Consider the following 23,326-nt stretch of genomic DNA (forward strand, 5'->3'; position numbering starts at 1 on the left):
TTTGAGCCTCACAACAATTGTGTTGAGTTATAGGGCTTTTAGGTACCTTTTAAGAAACTGAGATCCAGAGAGATTAAGCAATTTGACTAAGGATCAATAAGATCTGAACCCTATTTTTCCCTATTAACTTTCTGAGATTTCAGAGTATCCTTGTCTTTACCCTTTATTTGTACTAAAACTTGGATGATTTTAAGTATCACTTCATTTTCAATCCCTTTAACCATCAATCCAAGTTGCTAATAATTTAGTTCATCATTTTCCTCTTTACACAGAATCTTGAACTTCCAGTTTAGTTGGGACTTCTTGTCATCAACTTGTTTTCATATTAAGGGAAACATAATCCCTCAAACACCCAGGTTTAAGAAGATGCAAATCAGCCTAACAGTCCTCTGTTTTGTGAACAGCTTTTACATGCAAAACCTGGTTACATAAATAAATGAGCAAGTAGGTATTGGGAGGGGGGAAGGGAGAAAGAGAAAAAGGAGGGGGACTAAGAATGAGGAAAAGGAAAATATATGCCAAAGTGCGAGATTTTAAATGTGCGAAAGCTAAACTTTTTGCAAGAACTTCTCCTCTTTAATTGCTTGTTGTTTGTAGAAAAAAAAAAAAAAAAAAAAAAAGAAGAAGACTTTCTAGGGATTAATAGAAACTCCTTGGTCTCATCAATTAAGACTGTAAATCTGCAGTTCATGCAGTTCCTGGTTGAGAAAAGATATATTTCTTTCATTCCTTTTTTCACCACTAGGTGGCATCACAAGCAGTTCCTAGGAAATAGTGAGATGTAGTACAATTACAATATCAAAACTCTGATGAAGCAGTTATGTATTTAGTCCGGTAAGGTAAGGCAGAGGATCACCCTATACCAAAACAAAAAAGAGGGTCTGCTTTTAAGAACTAACATTCATCAAAAATCTTGTTCCTTCTGTGCATTTGAGTTTAGAAATTCTTTTATGTAAGGTTTCTTTTTAAAAGTGGTATCTTTCAGAGTAATGTTTCTTTGGTAGTCTGGAAGAGAGTGAGTCTGTTGACTGTGCAACTCTGCCTCACTTAAATCCAATCAAGACATCACTCCATGATGTCATTGGTCCTTTTTGAAAACAAAGGACAAACAGCAACAATAATCAAAACTAATTAAGAATTATTGACTCATGGGATGTTAAAATATAAACTGTCATAGCTGGGAAAGAGTTTAGAACATAAAATGTTAGAGCAAAAAAGAAACTTAGACAACAGAATGTCAAAAATGAAAGGAACCTTAGAACCAAAAATGTCAAAGATGGAAAATCTCTTGGAACATAGATTTTTCCAGCTTATGGGTCTTTAAAGCAGAATGTTAGAGCTTAGAAAGCATTTACATCAGGATTTAATATCTGAATTTGGGTTTTTTTTTATATTTTTATAACTATTTTGCATTAATTGCTTCATTTAAAATATTAGATATTTTATGTTTTTAGGAACATTATTCTGAGGTATTCATAGGCTTCACCAGACTGTCAAAGGGGTTCATGAAACAAAAAACATTAAGAACCTCTGAGCAGATCTAAACTTTTTTCTCCCTTCTTGTGCGAGAAATGATGGTCAGAGAGGGAATTAATTTGTACATTTTAGCATTTGTCCATGTTTGCAGGGGAACTAAGGCTAGAATCTAAATATCATGACTTCCATTTTCTAGAGCTTTTTGAGTAAAACTCTAGCATTTCACACATTTAATGGCAGCAGGATTATATTTGTGTGATTTAAAAGGAAAGGAACTAATTTCCCAATAAGAAAAAGAAGCATCATGTTAATTCTCTATATAAAACAGGTTTGATGCAAACTAGTTGTTCCTTCTAAAGTTGCATTCAGTTTGTCACTCCTCAGAACTTTTTTTATAAATATCATACAGGAACTCAAGCAAACAGGGTGCTGCTGCTAAAAGGGGCTCAGGATTAGGACTGAGAATTCCGTTCCTTAACTCCTGGAAAGTTTTGATAAGCAAATACAGCCAGAGCTCTCTCTCTCCATTGGCTGTTTCTTCACCGCCAGATTTTGACACAAATAATCAGATTGAAAAATCAGGGAGGGGAACAGTAGAAAAAAAAAAAAAAGGAGAAGTATCTGTTTGAGCAGAGAGTAACAAAGTTGACAGAGAGGAAGACCTTACCCAAAGAGAATGCTGTAAAAATCCTTCTGGCAAGAACTGAAGTCATAACTCAAAGAGTTTGAACCTCTACCTCCCAAACAGGTGAATGGTTTAAAAGTTGATTTCATAGATTTTTGATTTGCATGTCTTAGATATTTTTTTTAGTAGTAATCATTGTGTGGCTCATGTTGTAGTCTTTACAAAGAACTCAGGGAAAACAGTATGGGTTTAGAAGGTTATGGAAAAGAAAGTGTTTAGAAAGATATTAGCTAGGTCTGAAATGCTACATATTTTTATGCTGTGGTATAATGGAAAAGACTGGGAATTAGAGCAGATTTTACAGTGCTGATGCTGATTCTAATTTGCTGTGTGATCTAGTTAGTACAAATCACTTAACCTCTCTGGGGCTGAATTTCCCTATCCTTAAAATAAAGCTATTTTACTAACCTCTTAGCTCCCCTTTAGCTCTAAAATTCTAAGTCTATGTCATTTGATATAATAGAAAGATAACTAACTCTGGGGTCAGAAACTTATTTTCAAATCCCTCTGCCCATGGGCCACTTAACCTCTCTGGCCCTCAGTTTCTTCATCTGTAAAATGAATGTGAATTCAATGATCCCTAAAATGCCTTCTACCTCTGATCTGATTCTATACCTGGGTGACCTCTGAAGTCCATTCTATCTCTTGATATATAATATTATGATTCATGTATATCCAAGCTACAAATTCTCTTTATGGATATTATTCATATTCAAATATGTTATATGAATGTACTTACCTTTACAGACAGATGCATAAATTCTCCATTAGACTTAAAAAAATTATTGTTTCATTTTTTTGTAATTGTACCCTCAGCACCTAGCCTCTTGCTGGGTATAGAACAACAGGTGCTTAATAAATGCTTACATTTATCTACTAAAATGTACTAAACTGGAAGTCAGAAAATCAAGATTTTAGTCTCAGCTTTGCTGTTGTCTTTGGACAAAACACAGCACCTTTCTATGGCTATTCCTTGAGCTATGACATGAGAGAACTGAAGTAAATGATTTCTAAGGTCTATACCAGTTTTAACATCCTATGATTCTGTGCTAATCCCACAAATGTTCACAGCATACCTACAATGTGTAAATTCACACACCTTTGTGTTCTTCCATGTACTAACAGATACACTTTTAAAAGTCTTACACAGGAACTTGCAAAACTTGTAAAGATTGCTAAGATCCAACACCTGATTTCCTGACTCTCTGATGAACAAAGGAAATACTTTCTTAAAATGTTGCATAGATATGGAGGTGCTGTGACCACGTCTGCTTTCCCTGTGATTTTCACAATTTTTCGACTTTCCTTTCGGAAAAAACACAGAGAAGTATGCAGTCTTTGGAAATAAAGAGTAGAGATCATATTAGGTCTACTTCTAGGCTGATAATAATATTATTATAAGTAAAAATAATTCACTGGATTGGAACTGACCACCATCTCTCTCACCTATGAAAGAAGAGCAGGTATATCAAGGAGGCTACAAAATATTTCAGTGCTGATCCTTCCAATGAAACTTAAATAACTTCTGAGGTTTTGTAGACAGTTTAAAATTTGATAAATGAATTTTAAAAATTACTTCTTTAAAAAATGTGCTGTATTTCCTAAAGATGCAAGTTGAAGACAAATCCTTTTATGATAAGGGTATCATAAAATTCTGGGGACCAACCTTCCCTAACTTTTCCTGGGAAAGTATTCTCCAATCTAACTTGTGGGAAGTTTGCTTTGTGAGGCATAGTATATAAACCACTTCATGTTAACTTTTAACTGGACCGAAAGAAAAATTTGCTTCAGTTTAGCCTAGATCAGGGATTCTCAACTTTTTTGTGTGTCACAGAACCTTTTTGGTAACCTGGTGAAGTTTATGGACCACTTTTAGAATAATTACAAAAGAAACCAATGATATTGAAATACAGTTTTCAAAATATTTTTACCATTCAGATTCACAAACTCCACAGGAATCTGTCTATAGGTCTCTTGAATTTCTTGGTAGGAGGGAAGGAGAGGAATCTATGAATCCTAATTTAAGAACTCCAGGCCTAGAGGGAAATGGTATCTTCCTTCCTTTCTCCTTTTTTCCTTCTTTCTACCTTCCTTTCTCTTTCTTTCTTTCTTTCTTTCTTTCTTTCTTTCTTTCTTTCTTTCTTTCTTTCTTTCTTTCTTTCTTTCTTTCTTTCTTTCTTTCTTTCTTTCTTTCTTTCTTTCTTTCTTTCTTTCTTTCTTTCTTTCTTTCTTTCTTTCTTTCTTTCTTTCTTCTTTCTTTTCTTCTTTCTTTCTTTCCTTCCTTCCTTCCTTCCTTTCTTTTTTTCCTTCTTCCTTCCTTCTTTTACTACAGTAATAATTTTTTTAAACTATAGGAACTACTTAGATATGTAAAGGCTGTATTTTTCATTATGCATGCTTTAAATATGCATTCATTTTTGGAGTTTATCAACAAAAAATATAACTACCTCTTCCAAATCTAAACAAAAACAAAAAGGGAATAAGCACAATTACTTTCTATAGACCAACATACTTTCTAAAAGTAACATACTATTCTAACTTCTGCAGCTAAAGGTATATCATAAATTCTTTTCATGAAGCTTATGACTTGAGGGCTTCCATAGTTTTTGAACACAAAGGAAGTAAAAATAGTTCCATGTTACTGGTTACTGACCCTGGGAAAATACTGTGAGAATTACCCAATACTCCCTAAAAGGGAACCCCAAAATACAAGTTTCTTTGTCAGGTGGGTCTGTTACATGAGGACATGGACTCATAGGTTTTCCAAGTTGGAAAAGACATCAAGTGATCAGCTAGCCCAATCTTTTCATTTTATAAAGAAGGAAATTGAGGCCCATAGGGAACTGACACCCCTCAAATTCATAGGATCATAGAGTTAGAATGGATCTTAGAGATTCTCTAATCAAATCTCTTCATTTTACAAATAAAGAAACTGAGGCTGAGAGGGGTTAAATGGCTTAACCTAAGGTCACACAACTGACAACTAGTATTTGAATCCCACCCTTCTGAACTCTAATCAACTGTCCTTTCTACTACTTTCTCTGCCTCCTCCTCAAGTCTATTGCATTAGAGAGTACTTACACTGATTACGTATGATATGTCACCCATCTCAGTTCTGTTGCCTAAATTGAACATACTTTTGTATAACAAGTCACATTGCTTTTGTTTACCTTTGTTCACATCAAAAAATGGTACCATAATGCATCCAAAACCAGTTGAAACTCTGTATCGAAACACAATGCTACATAGTTTAAGTTAAGAAAAGGGGCTGATTTCTGAGGAATAGAGGTTTTCTGAAGAGAAGTTAACAGTGGTTGACTTTCCCCACACCTGATAAGATCAAGACACTTGCTTTATGAAGAAATAGATGCCTTCTTTCACAATCTGTGCCTTCAGTTCTTTGCCAGGATAGATCCATGTGAATCAGAACTGTTTTACTGGCTATATAGTTGTTAATTAACTGCATTATGGATGATTAGTTCCTGTTTTCTTGCGTGGTGAGTGAGGTGGAGGGGAAGGTTATAGGGCAAAGGGAAGTTCCTTTAAAGCATTTCTCATTTCATTTGTACTTATGGCTTAGTCTCACTTGGGGTCCCAAGTATTATTAATTCTAGCTTTGCAATTCTTATAAAGACAATTACATGAGGAAGAAAAGAGCAGGAAATTTTTGTTTCTTTTTTGTTTTGACTTCATCAACATTTCCCAATATACTTTCTCCCTTCTCCACTAAACCTTCTCTGATATTACATAAAAACAGCTAAACTATTATAACACACAATTGTTGCATTTCCTGACTCCAGCAATCATATTCTCTCACCTCTTTACCAGAGAGAAACTGAAGTGGATTTTTCACTTGTTCTCAGAATTTGAGATTGATCATTACCATTAATCCATGCTTTGCTGTCTTGTACTGCTGCTTTCATCTATGTGATTGATGATACAAGGGACCACATTGTTGTGAGCATATGTGGTTCTCCTAGATCTACTTACTTTTCTCTGCATCAATTCCTATAAATATTCCCTTGTTTTTCTGGATTCATCACACTTGTCATTTTTAATACACAAATATTTCATTTTATTCATATATCATAATTTTTCCAGCCATTCTCTGATCAATGGGCTCTCAATTTATTTTCAGAATTTTTTTCTCTACCATAAAAAAATACTGCCATGAAAATTTTGCATGTATGTGGCCTTTCTGTCTGGATTAGCTATTAGAAGACCTGGTTCCATTTCTAACTATGTTATGATCCATCTTTCTGGACCTCAGTTTATTCATTTATAGAATTAGTAGTAGTAGTATTCATTTATAGAAGTAGATGAGATCTAAAGTTACTTTTAGCTCTGAAATTCAATAAAGGAGAATAGGCCATCTACAACCTAATCTCTCTCTCTCTCTCTCTCTCTCTCTCTCTCTCTCTCTCTCTCTCTCTCTCTCTCTCTGTGTCTCTCTGTCTCTCTCTCTGTCTCTCTCTCTGTCTCTGTCTCTCTCTCTCTCTGTCTCTCTCTCTCTCTGTCTCCCTCTCTCTCTCTCTCTCTCTCTCTCTGTGTCTCTCTCTCTCTCTCTCTCTCTTTCTCTCTCTCTCTCTCTCTTTCTCTCTCTCTCTCTCTCTCTCTCTCTTTCTCTCTCTCTTTCTCTCTCTCTTTCTCTCTCTCTCTCTCTCTCTCTCTCTCTCTCTCTCTCTCTCTCTCTCTCTCTCTCTCTCTCTCTCTCTCTCTCTCTCTCTCTCTCCCCCTCACCCCCATATATAAAAGACAGCAGATGATCTCAGGAGAATTTGATTTGAACATTGAAGGTTTACTACAAGTAAACACCAATATGCCAGTGGAAGGTGTCCTATGTGATCCAAAACATGAAAAATCACCAGTATGCCTTGTCCTCTGGTTTCAGTGAGGTTCGTCATTATTTCCTGTCCTAAGTGGTATTTCTCTGTGGCTTTGGAAGGGGTAGTTATGTTGAACCCCATATGTAATATGCACCCCAAAGGTAAAAATTATGGGCATTCTCTGGTGCTTTCATGGATGAAATAGAAGTATAGTAAATTGTCTTATCCCTTTCCTCAATCCTCCTGAATCAATTCTAGTTCTCCCACTTAGGAAAGCCCTTCCCATTTTACACACACACACACACACACACACACACACACACAAACACACACACACACCATACATACATCCCTTCCTCCCCACACATATCATTGCCCATTTTTAGCAATTCATATCTGAACCAGAGACACATCTCTACCAAAAGGAAATAAATTAGCCAGCTTCACAATGAAACACTGGTTTTCTTTGGAATCAATCTCTTTTTAGATATTGTTCTTTCATTGCCTACATATCCTTGGAGAAGCATCTATACAACTTTGCAGTCAGAGGCTTCTCAGCCTGGGTTACTCTGACTTTTTCATGACGCTCTAAAAAACAAGAGTAATTATTTTCCAATACCTGATTGGCAAAGCTTTAATGGTTCAGATTGAAAGTATTTAGAACAATAAGAATAACTTTCACTGAAGTCAGGGAGAGGGAGATCCAAAACTGCTTCACCTACAGTGGTAGCAGCTTCAGGTATGCCACCCAAGAGTGCAGGAGCAAATGCAAATTTTCATGCAAATCCGTCCTCCACACCCCACACATTTCCCACCTTGAGCCCATCAGACCCTGACTACTCTTATTAATCAGGGAATTAGTCTCTCATGTTTGGCTAGACCAAACTAACTTAGTGAAAGACAGAGTTGGAGGAAGAGGGAAGGAAGAGGGGAGGGGTTGTGGGGTGAGTGTGTGTGTGTGTGTTGGGGGGGAACAAGGAGAGGAAAACTGTGTCCCTAGGAGATAAGGAATTTATTGCAAGGAAAGTATGGGTGATTACAGTGCCAGCCTGTTCTGTTTGCTTGACAGGGGCCCATATGGGATAATACCCAAAGCCTTCTCATAGTCTGTCCTTCCCTTTAGAATTTGGATTCTAAGAGCCAGAAGGATTTCTTTAAAAGCATTTAATCAATTCCTCTTATTTTACAGAAAAAGAAATTGGGGACCCAGGGAGTTGATGCAACTTGCCTAAAGTCATACAGCCAGTAAGTGGCACAATTGAGACTTCAATCAGGTCTTCTGATGTTTAGACAAGTGTTCTTTCTACTGCCTGACCCAGACATCATGAAAGATATAGGAGGTCTTTCGCTATCATGGGAAAATGATGCTTTGTAGGTTACAGGGACTCAGGAAGGGCCATCTTTTGTCCTTACTAAAATTGGAAATTTGTGCAAAGACTTTTGGTTAAAGAAGATAAAAAATATTTTCCCATCTTTCTTTCCCGGGTTCTTGCTTAAGGAAATAATGCTACTGGGTTTGGGATGTAAGGAATATGGCACTGAGAAAACAGGCAAATTCTGGGAACAGTTGTCTTCTGTGTTGCCTAGTTTTCCCTTCCTGATTCAGGGAGCTCTCTCTTCCCACCTCCTACAACTGTCCCAAAGACCAAAGCTTGATATTGTATGCTCCTGGTAATCTCCCTAGCACCTGCACTCCTTCTTTGGGCCAGATATTTTATCAGTGGATAACACCCATCCCATCCCTAAAAGTGTTGTTCAGAGCTTACTTTATGAGGGTGCTGCAATCCTTTTTCCCGCGCTTTACAGATATCAGACTCAAAGCTCAGTGAGCTATAGAAAATTTTCAGAAATATTTGAAATGGTGTTGTCAGAAGAATTTAATGCAATAAGCACTTATTAGACATCTGTTATTTCATAATGTCAACCTGCAGTTATTAAGTAATTATTTTATGCCAGGCACTGGGCTAAGCATAAGGGATACAAGAAAAAGCAATAGACAGTACCTGTTCTCAAGGAGTTCACCATCTAATGGGAGAGACAGCAAACAGTTATGTACAAACAAAATCTATAAAGGATATATACTTGGAGGAGGTAGGGGATAGAGGATAGAGAGGGATTTTAGATGAGAGTTGAAGGAAACCAGGAAAAGCAAGACATAGATGAAGAGTGTCAGGACAAGCATAGGGAATTGTCAGTGGAAATTGGTGGAGTTGGGAAATGGAGTGTTTTGTTCAAAAACCTGCAAGTGGGCCAGTGCCCCTGAATAGCAAAATGTGTTGAATGGAGAAGACTGGAAGGGTAAAAAAGGGCTAGGTTATGAAAGGTCTTAAATGGAACAGCTAAGTGGTACAGTGGATAGAATACCAGCCATGTAGTCAGGTGTACCTGAGTTCAAATTTGGTCTCAGATACTTAACACTTCCTAGCTGTGTGACCCTGGGCAAATCACTTAATCCCAATTGCCTCAGTTTAGAAAAAGAAAGGCCTTAAACACCAGAGATTTTATATTTAATATGGGAAGGGATAGGGAGCCATCAGAGTTTTTAAAATAAAGAGTTGCTACATACATATCACCTCAACAAGAAAAGTAGATATTTTTTTCTGCTTCTAAGGATTTTACAGCTTTGTTGGAGAAGCAGAAGCTATGTATACTGTACATTAAACAAACTAGTGTATTACCAAGTATTGAAAGATAATGTTCCAAGCAAGGGATAAAATACTAGACTTGTTACGAGGGAAGACCAGACTGGGTGTCCCTTAGATGGTAGAAGTTATCTTTATTACAAAGAATTTTCTTTGTAATATCAAGTTGGGCAAGTTGCCTGACCCAGAGAAGGCACTTAATAAATGGTTGCTGACTGACTTAGAACCTTATTGTTAATCATGTGATTCTAGGCAAATCATTCAACCCTTTGATTCTCAATTTTCTCATCTTTAAAATGGGGTAGAAAGAAAGTAAGTCATCAATTAAGAATTGTATCTAGATTTGTGGGAAGATCCATAGAAAGTAAACTTTAAAACTATGTGTATGTATCCCGTTGTTGAGCTATTCAATGATAAAAAACCAATCAAAAACATTTATTAAGCAGCAAGACAGGATACAAAGAAAAACCAAAAAAACCAAAAATCATCTCTGTCCTTAAGGAACTTATATTTTCATGGAGAAGACAACATGTACATTAAAATAGGTACCTAGAAGAGAAAAGTAGAGTAGATGGGGAGTCTTTTTAGAGAAGAAGAGATTAACTGTTACTTGGGGGAAAAGGAATATGGGAAAATGAGGGACTCAGCTTAATTAATACTATTATGCCAGGTCTTTACAAATATTATCTCACTTTGTTGTTATTCGGATATTTCAGTCATATCCACTCTTTGTGACCCCATTTGTGGTTTTCATCTCTAACTCAAACTGGATTAAATGACTTGCCCAGGACCACACAGATTGCATTGGAACTCAGGTCAATCTTGACTCAAGAATCAGGAATGTAGTCACTTGGGTTCCAGCTGCAGGGGAATATCTGGGATGAAAATGGATATTGCATGCATAGTTTGTCTTTAATCCCAGAGGAAGCCTACTGTACAATTTACATGGTGTTTTCCAGGTACTTTCTTTGCGTACAGTAGGCATTTAATAAGTGAGTGCTCAATTGATAGAATGAAATCATTTATACCTGGGTTTTTGTAGTAGCAGGCTTACACACCCAGCTTGCCCAGTTTCTGGAGTGTCCAAAGACGAAAGATTAGTTTTGTTCAAATCTTCTGCTTAAGGGAATTAAAAGGTGTTAATGGGTTGTGAAATTGGGTGGTGGCCTAGTAGCAGAAAAGAAACAATAGCAACCCAGCCCACAAAGGGAGGAGGTATAAGGATTAGCCACCTATATTAAAGGAGATCCCCCAGCTAGACGTGAAAGAAGGTCCTGAAGAGCTCTGGAGAAGCTACAAGACAGATTAGAGGAAGCTAGAGGCTGGGGAGAGGAGAGGTAGGGCAGGCAAAAGACTGGGATTAAAGGAACCGGGTAGGGGGGCAGGAAGTTGAATGACCCAGAATAATTTCTAAAGGGAATAGCTGGAAGCCCGGGCCCAGAGTGAAAACTGATCTCTAGTTGTTCTGGCTTTGTCCTCTAAGGGCTCCCAGTTAGAGAAGGTTGAGCTGGGATGGAAGGGGGTTGAGAGAGAGATAAGATTGGAAGCCCATTTTCGATGATTATTTTTCCCTCTGAAAAATGGGAAACTCTTGTCTCTTCCCCACTCCTTTGCCCTTTTGGAAAAAGTTAAGGTTCTCATAAGATGAAAATACTAGCTCTGATTTCACTGTATGACTTCTGAGGTCTCATGCAATAACTATTCAATTTTGAAGAGCAGTGTGATATAGTGGGAAGGTTTGAAGTCTCATCTCTTAACATTTTTAAAGAGAGATAAGATGATTTTCCCTAATTCATAGGTTTTTGTGAGGAGAGTTTGCAAAGTATTGTATGAATACAAGTCCACCAAGAGGAGGTGGTGGAAAAGGAAAAAAAAAATCCCTTTTTCTTTTTGCTAATTTTGGAAGGGGCCCTGGATTTAGAATGACAATGTGGGTCCCAGCCATGACCGCCACTTTATTACCTTTGCTTGTTCAAGTCACATAAACCTTTAATCTCATGGTTTCCTCTATTGTAAAATTAAGATGACAAAACTTGCCTGACATTTACCAGGACTATTGTGACAATTGTGCTTTAAAAGAAAACATTTAAAAACAAAAATGTTACTGTTTTTATTTTTATTTCAGTTCCAGATAGGTGATTAAACATGCCTCGTTCCTTCCTGGTCAAAAGTAAAAAGGCCCACACTTACCATAAGCCTCGAACCCTGCATGATGATCTACTTTGGGCTTACACACCCCCCTCAGGTGAGCCAGATTCCTCTTTTGGGCCCTCTTGGGTATACACTAGGGTTCTTTGCTAAAATCAAAATCACTCTGATTCTCATTGATTGGCTACCTACAAATCCCAGTCCTAGCCCCATTTGATCATTGTTTGGGTCCTGATTGACTCAGATTGAATGTAAATAACAATCCTTTCTGCTTTGGGCAGAAACCCTGAGGGTCTTCCCCTCCCAGATTTATTTATTTAGATTTTTTTTGGACTTGGTAAAAGAGGAGATTCTTTTCTTCCTTTGTAACCTAGCCTTAATCACTAAATGGGTGCGGCCTCAGTCAAACTGAGATCTTGTCAAATTTAGTTTAAAAAGGCCAAGGTCTTCCACTGCATCCACATCCAGTATGGCTCTGGAGGGGAAAATGAGGCCCTTCCTCACTTAAATCCAGTTTACAGTTTACATTATACCTTCCTGTTGTCACGGACCTCTTGAGAAAGGACAAAATAACAAAAAGAAGTTTAAAGGAGGAAGAAAGAGCAATAGGCTCACAAATCAAGATTTTCCTTCTTTTCTTGATTCCTAAGCTTTATATTCATCAATCTTTAAGAATCTTTTCTAATACAGTGAAATAATGGAATCCTTCAGATTTCTAGAATTTCAAGGATATGGTATGGTGGAAAGCACGTGCTAAAGAGTCAAGGGTTCATATACATAGCTCTACTACTTATTACCTATATGCATTTTTAATCTCGTTAGATCTCTATTTCCCTAGCTATAAAAAGAGTTGAACTAGATGAATATATGATCTAAATATATGATCCTAAATTGAAGGGATGCCTATCAGTTAGGAAAAGACTGACCAATTTATAGATAGATGGATATGATGGAATACTATGGTACTATGAGGATGGTTTCTGAGAAATCTGGAAAGATTTATTTGAACTGAAACAGAATTAAATGAGCAGAACCAGAACAATTTATACAATGACAATACTGTAAAGACAAACAAAACTCCATGAAACTTGCGAACCACCTCCTGTTAAAAAAGTAAAAGATTCAAGAAACTTTTTTTTGACTTGGTTAATTTGGGAATTTTTTTTTACTTGAATAAATATGCTAATTGGGGTTTTGTTTTTTCTCTTTGAAAGATTAGAGGGGGAAGGAGAAGAAGAGAGGTTTTTGCTGTTTGAAAAAATAATTTAAAATTTTATGATCCTAGTCAGAATGCAAGTTCCTTGGGGAGCAGTGAGAGCTTCAGTTGATTTTTTTGTGGAGGTCTCTGATATCTTCTCCTTCACCCCCCCCCCCCTTTTTGATGCTTTGGTTCCAAGCAGAGAGCCTTTAGAGGACTTTTGCTCAGGAAAAAAGAACTAAAGGAAAAGCTCCTATCTTTGCTTCCTGGGATATATATGAAATCAATTGTAATGCTCCCTGTTGTTGATAAAGTAAAATTCAGTCTCTTATACCCTCCATAATCTCGTGCTAACTTGCCTTTTCAAGCCTTATCTTGTACTCATAAGAAGTGTGGTATCGTGAAAAAATGTACAGATTTGGAGGTAAAACACATGGGTTTGAATTCCAAGTCTGCAATGTATCTGAGTGATGGGGGCAGCCCATTTGAATCTTTCCAAGACTCAGTTTCCTTATCTGTAAATTGAAGGGGTTGGTCTAGATCAGAAGTGTGAAAGTAAACTACCGGGCTGCATGGTTCCATACCAGGTTAAAATGTAATTGGAAAATGTTTAACAAAATGAATAAAAATACAATAGAGTATAGATAATGCTAAGTTGTGAATCTTTAGGTAGCTCTGGCTGGGATCCTTATCTACACTTTAATGTCCCCATTTCTTTTTTAGTTTGACACTGATCTAGATGACTTTGAAATTCTGTTCTAGCTCTAAATTTCTTGATCCTACTCCAGTCAAAATAGATTGTTCCCTTCCCCAACCTGAATAAACCTAGTGCTCTCCTTACATCTCCACCTAGGCTCATGACATCATTCCCTGTGGCCACATGCTTTTCTCCCCTATCCTTCCTTATTTAATTTATATTGAATTTTGACTTTAAAACCCAAGTCAAAAGCACATCATCTTTGTGAATTTGAACTTCACATGAATCTTAGGAACTCCTATAACACTTTGCCTTGTGAAGTACTGTAACACTGGGACTTCATCTTATCTCAGTTTTATTAGTCCCTTAGCACCTAATACTAAGCTGTATAAACAGTAGGTGTTTGTGAACGAATCAATTGTTGCTTATCAAACAAGTCTTAAGCACCTGGAGAAGGTACAACTTTTAAATATGAAATGGTCCCTGCTTTCTGGGAGCTTATACTCCTGTGAGGAGGTATGACATATATTGGTTAACATACAAGAATACATAAAATAAAATGATAAATGCATTAGGGAGTCACAAAACAAAATGTCTCTATAAGGTTGGGGAATGAGGCTGCTGGTGGTAAATATTCCCAACTAACAAGACTAGGAAGACTTCCTGGAAGAGGAGTTGGAATTTCAGTCCCATTCCCTTCCTCCCCTCCCCATTCCCTTTCCTTCTGTTCAGAGGACAATGGATTGCTATTACCCTGGGTTTTTCCTCCTAAAATGGAATTTCCTTGAGTACCTTCCTCCATTTAGGTTGAATGTCGATAGCAATCATTTCTGCTTTGGCCAAAAACGCTGAAGGTCTTCCCCTCCCATATGAATTCACCCATTCATTCATTTATTTAGATTTTCCTTTTAAGTGAAAGGGGAGATTCTTTGCCTATTTTGCTACTTATCCTTAATTACCCATTGAGCACTGTCTCAGTCAAACTGAGACCTGTTGAAGACCTTAGCTTTCCAGTCATCTTGATCTGAATCTGGCCACTGGACCCAGATGGCTCTTGAGGGGAAGGTGAGGTAGGTGACCTTGTACAGTCTCCCTCACTTAAATCCAATTCATTTACAGGTTACAGCATCACCTCCCTGATATCACAGTCCTCTTCGAGAATGAAGGACAAACAGCAACAACCCCCTCCCCCTTTCCCCCCATAATATGATTATCTCCAGGGGATGGTAACTTTCAAGTGTTTCTTTCCTTGCAGTTACCACTGACCAGGTCCTAGGGGACGCCACAAACTTTAGTAGCCCAAGCCAGTGTCCAGAATGGAATGACTCCAAAAAAGATCATAACATGGAACAGTGTCTGATCAGAACTTCAGTTCCAGGTACTTTTTTTCAAGTCTGCTTCCCAATCCCAAGGAGAGAACTAAGGTTAATTTACCATATCAACACCCTGAGGCCAGAGGGAGTGGGAAGAAGAGATGGGTGTCAGGCAAAGTTGTACTACTTCCAAAAAGCATGAATAACCTGAAAGTGATTTTTTGAAAGAATATCCGGGACCTAGAAGGTTGTAGTCTTGGATTTCTTGAAGACTGGGGCAACAAGGAAGAGAGTTAAGAGGATAGAACTGGCCCAATCCAAGGCAAGACAGAGGTTGAGATATGCCTGAGTTAAATGGGCTTGAAGTACAAAGGAGGAGGTATGATAGAAAATCGATTGTTTCAACTCAGTTTTAAATCCAGCTTTCTGGAGGAGGCCTTTGCTGGTCTCCCCAATTGTTGGTGCCTTCCCTTTTGATATTACCTTGCATTTTTTTATATTTAAATGCTGACTCCCCCCAAAAATGTGAGTTCCTTGAGAGCAGGGAACATCATTGCTTTTCTTTGTGGTCCTAGAACTTGGCACATTCCCTGGAACATAGTAAGATTAAGATCAGAATAAGCTAAAGACTGGACCTATAATTTCACTTCCCTCTGCCAGTAGGGACTCTGGACTTGCCCAGAGTCACCCAGTCAATATATGTCAGATGTAAATCTTGAACCCAGGTTTTTTAGATTCCAAGGCTAACTGTTTAGAAACTACCTGTACTGCCTCATATTAAGCAACTAGTCATAGCTTACTTTTATTAAACACTTGGGATTTATTATTATTAAATGCTTGCTGAACAAGATGTATCCCAGTGTCCCTTACTACTCAAGATGGGGCAGTGGGTACCTGGCACAAGTAGGCTTTAGTTAGGATGAGGGTAGGTGGGATATTACTGTTTTTTCTTTAGATTCAGTACCCTGCCTATTCAGTAAGAAAACTATGTGGTAGTCTTTGATGCATGTCCCTCCTCCCTTCATACCTCCAGAGACTTCCATCTTGACTCACCAGGCTCAGGACCATGGCTTATCCCCTGCTTCACCCCACTACTACAAACCCAGCTTCTCTTGGGATGCCTTCTCTTCCCCTTATGGCTATGGACAGATTACATCCACCATGCAATCTGCCTTCCTGGAGAACTCAGTAAGCTTGTATAGCAACTCACTGATCCCTAATTCTGACCCTCCCTTGGACTACAGTCTACATTACTCCCCTGGCATGGATGCCTATCACTGTGTCAAGTGCAATAAGGTAAGTCATCAGAGGAAACAAGAGATGCACTTTGGATGTCATCTCAGAATAGGTTACCAGGTCTTTCTGACTCTTATCATGCTTATCTTCATCCTTATTATCATTTCCCATTCCATCATAGGATGTCCCTGAATTATCTTGTCTTGATTTTGAATTGGAAGACTGTGGAGCTATGGAATTTTCGAGGATCTATGAACATAAAATCTAGACTATCAGAATGAGGAAGGGGGAAACCTTAGAATGTAGAACACAGTATATCAAAACTGTGAGGGACTTAATTTAAAATAAGTAATATTAGAGATGGAAGGGACTTAATTCACAAGGCAGGAGCTCTTAACCTTTTTAATAACTCTTGGAAGTCTGGTGAAGCCTATGGACAGATCCCTGCTCAGAATAATGTTTTAAAACACAAAGGAATACAAAGGGAACCAATTATATTGAAAGTTATCAAAATACATATTTTTTAAAGTTCAGGAATTCTGGTTAAGAATTCTTACCTTAGGTGGTTAATTCCTTCATTTCATAGATGAGGAAATAAAAGTACAGAGGAGGCTTGCTTGACAACATCACACCAAGAGTTTGTGTTAAAGATTCAAACCCAGGTTTCCTACCCAGGAGTCTAGTAAGGAAGAAAGAAGAGAAGGAAGAAATAAAGGAAGAAAAGAGGGAGGGAGAGAAGGAAGGAAGGAAGGAATTTTTGCAAATATCATTTATTTATAGATCACATTTATATTTCCCTCTTCCTGCACCCTCCCAGAAAGCAAGAATAAAGGAGAGAAAAAGAAGCTATTTGATAAAAATTAACCAACATATAAAAAAGGCTGAGTTAATCACAGCCCCACATCTCTATAAAGAAAAGAGTGGGTTAGGGTGTTTTCATATCTTTTGGTTATTTTCATTTCAAAGTATTTATTTTCTATTGTTTCGTTATTATTTTTCCATTTCCATCCATTATGTATATTACTTTTCTAATTGTGCTTATTTCACAATAATGATAGCTATCATTTATATAGTACTTGCTATGTTACAGGCACTGTGCTAAGCATTTTACAATTATTATCTCGTTTGATCCTCACAACAACTCTAGGAAGTAGGGCTATTATAGTCCCTACTTTACAGATGAAGAAAATGAGCCAAACAGATTAAGGGACTTGCACAGGATCATGTAAACTAGAAAGTATCTACAGCTACTTTTGAAGTACCTATCTTCTTAATTCCAGGCTCCACTCTCTACTTCCTGAAGCCTCTAGCTGCCTGAAGACTGTTGAATTCTTGTTGGGGTTCTTTATATTCAGCCCAGGGCTCTTTCCACAGTTTTCTTGGAGAAGTAGAATAGAATAATCCTGGCTGCCCAAGGTTTTAACCGTTTTTTACTCTTATGAAATCCACCAGACCAGTAGTCAGTGCATCCCCCTGGTGGAAGTATCAGCACTCAGAGGAAGCATCTTAGCCCTCACCCACTATCTTTTCTTTACCCCATTCCTACCTCCCTGCAGGTATTTTCTACCCCTCATGGGCTGGAGGTTCATGTCCGAAGGGCCCACAGTGGAACTCGACCCTTTGCTTGTGAAGTTTGTGGCAAAACATTTGGCCACTCAGTAAGCCTTGAGCAGCATGCTCACATACACTCCCAGGTAGGTAGTCTGGAATGGGTAGAAGGAGCAGGGAGAAAGTCTTTCCCTTTCTATTCTGCCTCTCCTAAAAGAAACAACTCAGAAAAGGGAGAAGTAAGAAAAGAGAAGAGACAGATAGTTGTACCCACAACTCAACCATCTTCCTTTCTCTCTCTGTCTCGGTTTGTTATCTTTCTACCAACAATACAACTCCCTTGTTCTTCCCCCAATTCTCAGTCGGAAAGCAGAATACACCACACGTGGCAAAACTCCAGATAGGAAAATATTGGCCCTAGCCGCCGAGGCCTCAGGGAAGATTCTAAAACCCCTCAAAATCAGTAAAAATAAGGAGGGCATCCATATAGTGAACACAACATTTGCTTATAACCCAGAGATACCTCTCTCCCTTCTACCCCATGAAGACATAAATAGGGCCCCCAATGTCCTACATCCCCAGTGTTCTCACAGTCATCCCAACTGAGTCTCCTGTTCCTCAGGGGCTCCCTGCTGGGTCCAGTCCTGCTCCAACGTTCACAATAAACGACCCTGAGCTCCCGCCTGCACATGACCCACCGGGGCCCCGTTTCCTCCGGCAGGAGAGGAGCTTTGAATGTAAGATGTGTGGCAAAGCTTTCAAGCGCTCTTCCACCCTGTCCACCCATCTCCTCATCCATTCGGACACACGGCCTTACCCCTGCCAGTACTGTGGCAAGCGCTTCCATCAGAAGTCGGACATGAAGAAGCACACCTACATTCACACTGGTAAGCTGAATACGCCCACACAAATGCCAGAGCCTAGATTAGCCATTGCATTTACCTCATCCCAGACTATATCTTTCTCTCAAGAATGTTTCTGGCCCTGACTTTGTCAAGAATGGAAGTGTGTACAACCTTTGGTTAAAATTGGCCTTTGCCAATTTTTTTTTAGTTTTATTGTTATTGTTGTTCTCGAGGAGGACCCTGACACCAGGGAGGTGATGCCATGACATGCAAGTGAACTGGATTTCATTGAGGGAGGGCTGGGCAAGGTCACTTGTGTCATCAATACCCTTACTCCCACCTCAAATTCTGAAAGAGAAGCCAAGTCCTAAGAATGGGGTAGGAGGGCTAAAGATCAAGGAGAATTCTGGCATCTAGAAAAACCTAAAAACAGCAATGCCTAGGCTCTATTTTATTAAAACTACCCCTTCGACTTTTTCTTGCAGGAGAGAAACCCCACAAGTGTCAGGTATGTGGGAAGGCTTTCAGCCAGAGCTCCAACCTGATCACCCACAGTCGCAAACACACGGGCTTCAAACCTTTCAGCTGTGAGCTCTGTTCCAAAGGTTTCCAACGCAAGGTAGATCTCCGCCGCCACCGGGAGAGCCAACACAGCCTCAAATGAATGATGCTTCCTCACTGGAACCCCAGCTGGCCAGGACCTTCCCCGATGAACCTTAGAGAGGTTGGATGCCTCCGTATTTGGGGTTCTTCCAGTGTTGAGGACGGTTCAGAAGAAAAAAGCACACACAGAACAGGAGCTAGGTCACTTGGACTCTACCATTCACTCTCAGTGAATCTTGGACCATCATTTAATATCTTTGGATGTCAATTTCCTAAATTTAAATGAAGGGATTGGGTTAGGGAGTCACAAAAATGATAGGTTGGACATCATTTGCTAGAGCAATTTCCATAACCAGAACTTGAACTGGATCTGATTCACTTCAGAGAGATAGAGGTGAAATGAATTAGAGATTAGAAGAGGCAGAGGGAAAAGCCCCGCCATCTTTTCTCTGGTTGCAAATTCACTCATTCATTGATTTAATTAACATTTGAGTGTACTCTCTGTGTAAGGCTCTGCTGTGATGGGAATTATCGAGATAGTTTGGTTTTGATATTTAAATTATTTTTTTTCCTAAGAGATAATTGGTGTGACTCCTTGACTTCAGAAAGAAACACAAGAGACCAGTCCCAGCTGGCACAGTTCTCCATTAGAATCCTAGCCCTTCTATTTAGGAGACAGAACCATGTATTTCTAGCAGAGACTTCTGTATTCTATACTCCATCCTTTTGGACGTTGTAAAATAAAAAATTATGTGATCTCTAGAGTCATTGTGTTTCCTTTAACTAAGAACCTAATATGAGACATATTCTGGGACCCTTATTCTTAAGAATTAATGGCTTAGCCCCTTGAATTTCTTCCATACTTTCCTACACCTTATCTCCTCTCCCACCATAATCCTGAAGAACTGTTATTTTAGAAATGCATCCTAAAATCTCACTCTTTCGGGATCTAAACATCACTCTGTACTTCACTCCTCACTCTTGGTCTTCAACTGGCAGTTAGGGGTACTAAACATAGGAAGGCCAAACATACTTGGGTGCCTTCCTCAGCCATAAATACAAATCTGGAGCCAAGCAGACAATGGGGCTCTGAAGGATATTTCCATTCTTAATCTATGATTTGCATGAGATGGCATTCCTGAGTCTGCTGCCCTCACAGTTCTAAATTCTGTGTGCTTCTAAACCCAAACATTCTAAGTTGGAAACCGTTGGTAGACTATGTATTCTCAGACTATAACTCTGAAGATGATTAATAAAGAAAGGGAGAAATGAAATTTCTAGCATTAATTTCCAGGATTGTCATTGATAAGGGTCCTTCCAAGGGTCCTGTAAGTTTTTTCCTTGAGGTCTAGGCTAAGTTATCCCTTCAGTACAGCTATCTCCTTCAATCTCATAGTTAATGAGCCTGGATTCTAAGAATCTCAGGTCTGATTCAGGTTTCTGAACCTGGGGAAAGGACTATATTCCATAGTCTTCTAGATTTACCTAATTCCTGTTAAGCTAGTAATACCAAAAGATCTCTCTCGAGGAAAAGTCTTCTCTCTTCAGGGCCATGTTTTGCTCTTAAATTTAATCTTGAGGACTTGAAAGTGAGCAAGTTTGAAGGTGAAATTCTGAAGATAATGGACTCATATAGGGGGTGATGTGAAGGATGAGTTGGATTTTAACAGACAAAATAGAGAATATTCCAGAAGAAAGAAATATCATACTTAAAAGCATATAGATAGAAAGTTCAGGTCACATTTGAAAACAAAGAGTAAAGCAGTTTGAGTGGAATGTTTCCTATCTTATATGACAAGTCTTAGGGCTCCCTGGACCTTTATAATCAATTAATTAGTTCATACTTTGTTAGTAGAAGGCCAGATGGACATCCTGAGAATGTCCCTTGTCTACTAAGAGGCCTTTTGGAAACAATGGCCCCAACTTTGTTATTTAACTCTGAAGTAACTGTTGGGAAAAAAAAATTCAGGTCAAATAGAAATGTAAGGATAACATGTAACATAGGTTATATGTATATGAACATATAAGTCAGTGGGTGAGAGATATTTTGGAAAAGATAATACTTATACTCTATAAAAGAAAAAGGCAGAACAGAGACCATTTTATGATTTCTATTTGGATTATAGTTCCCATTGAATAAATATCTGTGAACTGATGTTGATTTGCTTTAACTCTTTGGGGGAATCCATCAATTTTCCACCATGAATTCCAAGCTCTGAGCTTTCAAACTCCATTCACAAAACCCCAGGATTCATTAAATCATGGCTATTTGATTAAATGTTGACCAAGAAATCAGTGACTGTATAAAGTACTGGGATAGGTAAGAGTGAATATATTAGGAAGTAGATTGAGATACAGTGATTTTGTAAGATATGGTCCATGCCTTTATGGAGCTTATAGTCTAGTTAGGTCTTGAACAGAGTGGACAAAAAGGTCTTGGACAGAGCAGACAAATTAATCTTTGCTCCCCAGATCTGAAGGAATAAATAATGCACATTTGAAATTATATAATATAATAATAATAACCCTCAAACTTTTTGATTATCCTCTTAGTGCTAAGGGACCATTGAAATCCCTTTATCCCTGATTCTGAGCCTGCTCCTGTGAAGCATGATTTACTTAGGCTTTCCTTGGAGAGTGTGACTTTATATATATCCATCTGGTCCCTCTCTCCCAACATGCAAATTCTTTCCAGTTTGCCCTACTCTAAGACTGGTCTGTCCTCTTCTTTCCCTGCTCCTCCCCCAACCCCCTTGGTGGATGATCAATGGAAGAACTAGATAATCTAAAACCCAATCTCAACTAATTTAAGAGGATGAAGAAAGAGCTCCTTGTCTGTCTTTCTCCTTAAAACTCAACTTCTCTCCCCCATGCCCCGCCTTAAAAAAAATTCTTTTGTGGCAGCAGCAACAAAAGTTCTGATGTTGGTTCAGTTTTGTTTAACAAATAAGAGACATGCAAAGTAGCTCCCTGCTTCCTGAACCAGAGAAGGAAGAAAGAGAGAGAGAGAGAGAGAGAGAGAGAGAGAGAGAGAGAGAGAGAGAGAGAGAGAGAGAGAGAAATTGTATTATATACATCCTAGTGTTATGTCTTGGTGCCCCAGAGACCCCAGCCCTACCCTGAACATAGACAATTGGTGTTCTGACTTACCATCCTCCATGACCAAAAAAAAATGACCAACTGTCTTGATCTCATTTTACTTTCCAGCAAAGATCCTTTCTCTTTTAAATCTGAGCAGAAGGGAATTTAGCTGGCAGACCCAATCCTAGGGAAAGTTGGAATCAGAGTGAAACCACAAAATGTGTCATGCCATCTTCTCTCTACTCCACTCTCCTCACCAAAGACTGTATTGTATATCCAGGTGAAATTGAATTAATGTGACTGTTTACATTCACTCTGAGTCAATTATGGCCCCCAAAATGATCAAGTTAGGCTTGGCTTTGGTCCATCAATGAGAATGATTTGGGTTTAAAGCATGGTCCTTAAGAAAGAAATCTAACCCTAAACTCTAAAATATCTTGCAAGGTTTAAGTTTCTGCCTTCATTTTAATCACTGATTGGACATTGCTTCAGTCAAACTGAGACCTCTTAAAAACTTTAGCTAAAAAAAAGGCTAAGTTCTCCCACTGAATCCAGAGCCCTCTCCAGTTGTCCTGATCTATATCTGACAACTGGACCTAGATGGTTCTGTAGGGAAAAGTGAGGCTGATGACTTTACTGAGCCCTGCCTCATTTAAATCCATTTCACTTGCATGTGATGTCATGGTCTTCTTCAAGAACAAAGGACACACTACAAGTCAAAGTAACTATCAAGGGAAGCCCAGAGGGAGGAAAGAAGAGATGACAGAATAAGACTAATAGAGATCCAGAGATTTATGTAAAAAGCAAGATAGGAGAGTGTTATGTAATGTTTTCAATAGCTTTCTTAATGGCACTTAGAGGTGGGAATAGGGAAAAGAGTCTTAAACTCAAAGCTTTAAAAGCAAATGTATAAAAATTGCTTTAAATGTAACTGGGGAAAAATAAAAATATCTTTTTAAAAAACAATATAAGGGGGGCAGTTAGTTGGTGCAGTACATAGAACACCAGCCCTGAATTCAGGAGGACCT

General features: G+C 38.5%; 1 protein-coding gene across 5 annotated transcripts; it reads left to right on the forward strand.

The window, feature by feature from the left end:
• The first annotated feature begins 2,088 nt into the window (after positions 1–2,088).
• Positions 2,089–19,979, forward strand: GFI1B (growth factor independent 1B transcriptional repressor). 5 transcript variants are annotated; one of them, XM_074293990.1, is made up of 8 exons: positions 2,089–2,224; positions 8,177–8,232; positions 11,755–11,874; positions 14,928–15,050; positions 16,019–16,281; positions 17,778–17,915; positions 18,392–18,656; positions 19,100–19,979. In XM_074293990.1, the coding sequence occupies exons 3-8, from the start codon at positions 11,775–11,777 to the stop codon at positions 19,276–19,278; spliced, it is 1,068 nt and encodes a 355-aa protein (XP_074150091.1). In that variant the 5' UTR covers positions 2,089–2,224; positions 8,177–8,232; positions 11,755–11,774; the 3' UTR covers positions 19,279–19,979. The 5 variants fall into 5 exon arrangements, with proteins under 5 accessions (XP_074150091.1, XP_074150093.1, XP_074150094.1 ...); XM_074293992.1 differs by having other exon boundaries at positions 18,491–18,656; XM_074293993.1 differs by lacking the exon at positions 17,778–17,915.
• The last annotated feature ends 3,347 nt before the right edge of the window (positions 19,980–23,326 follow it).

The sequence above is a fragment of the Sminthopsis crassicaudata genome, chromosome 2 (assembly GCF_048593235.1).
Source record: "Sminthopsis crassicaudata isolate SCR6 chromosome 2, ASM4859323v1, whole genome shotgun sequence".
Lineage (NCBI taxonomy): Eukaryota > Metazoa > Chordata > Mammalia > Dasyuromorphia > Dasyuridae > Sminthopsis > Sminthopsis crassicaudata.

What these genes read in the sequence shown, in the direction of transcription:
- GFI1B (XM_074293990.1), top strand. Translation starts at nt 11,775, where the DNA reads ATGCCTCGTTCCTTCCTGGTCAAAAGTAAAAAGGCCCACACTTACCAT. An exon ending in GGCTTACACACCCCCCTCAG is followed by an intron (nt 11,875 to 14,927) that starts GTGAGCCAGATT and finishes CTTTCCTTGCAG; the next exon opens with TTACCACTGACCAGGTCCTA. An exon ending in ATGCTCACATACACTCCCAG is followed by an intron (nt 17,916 to 18,391) that starts GTAGGTAGTCTG and finishes CCTGTTCCTCAG; the next exon opens with GGGCTCCCTGCTGGGTCCAG.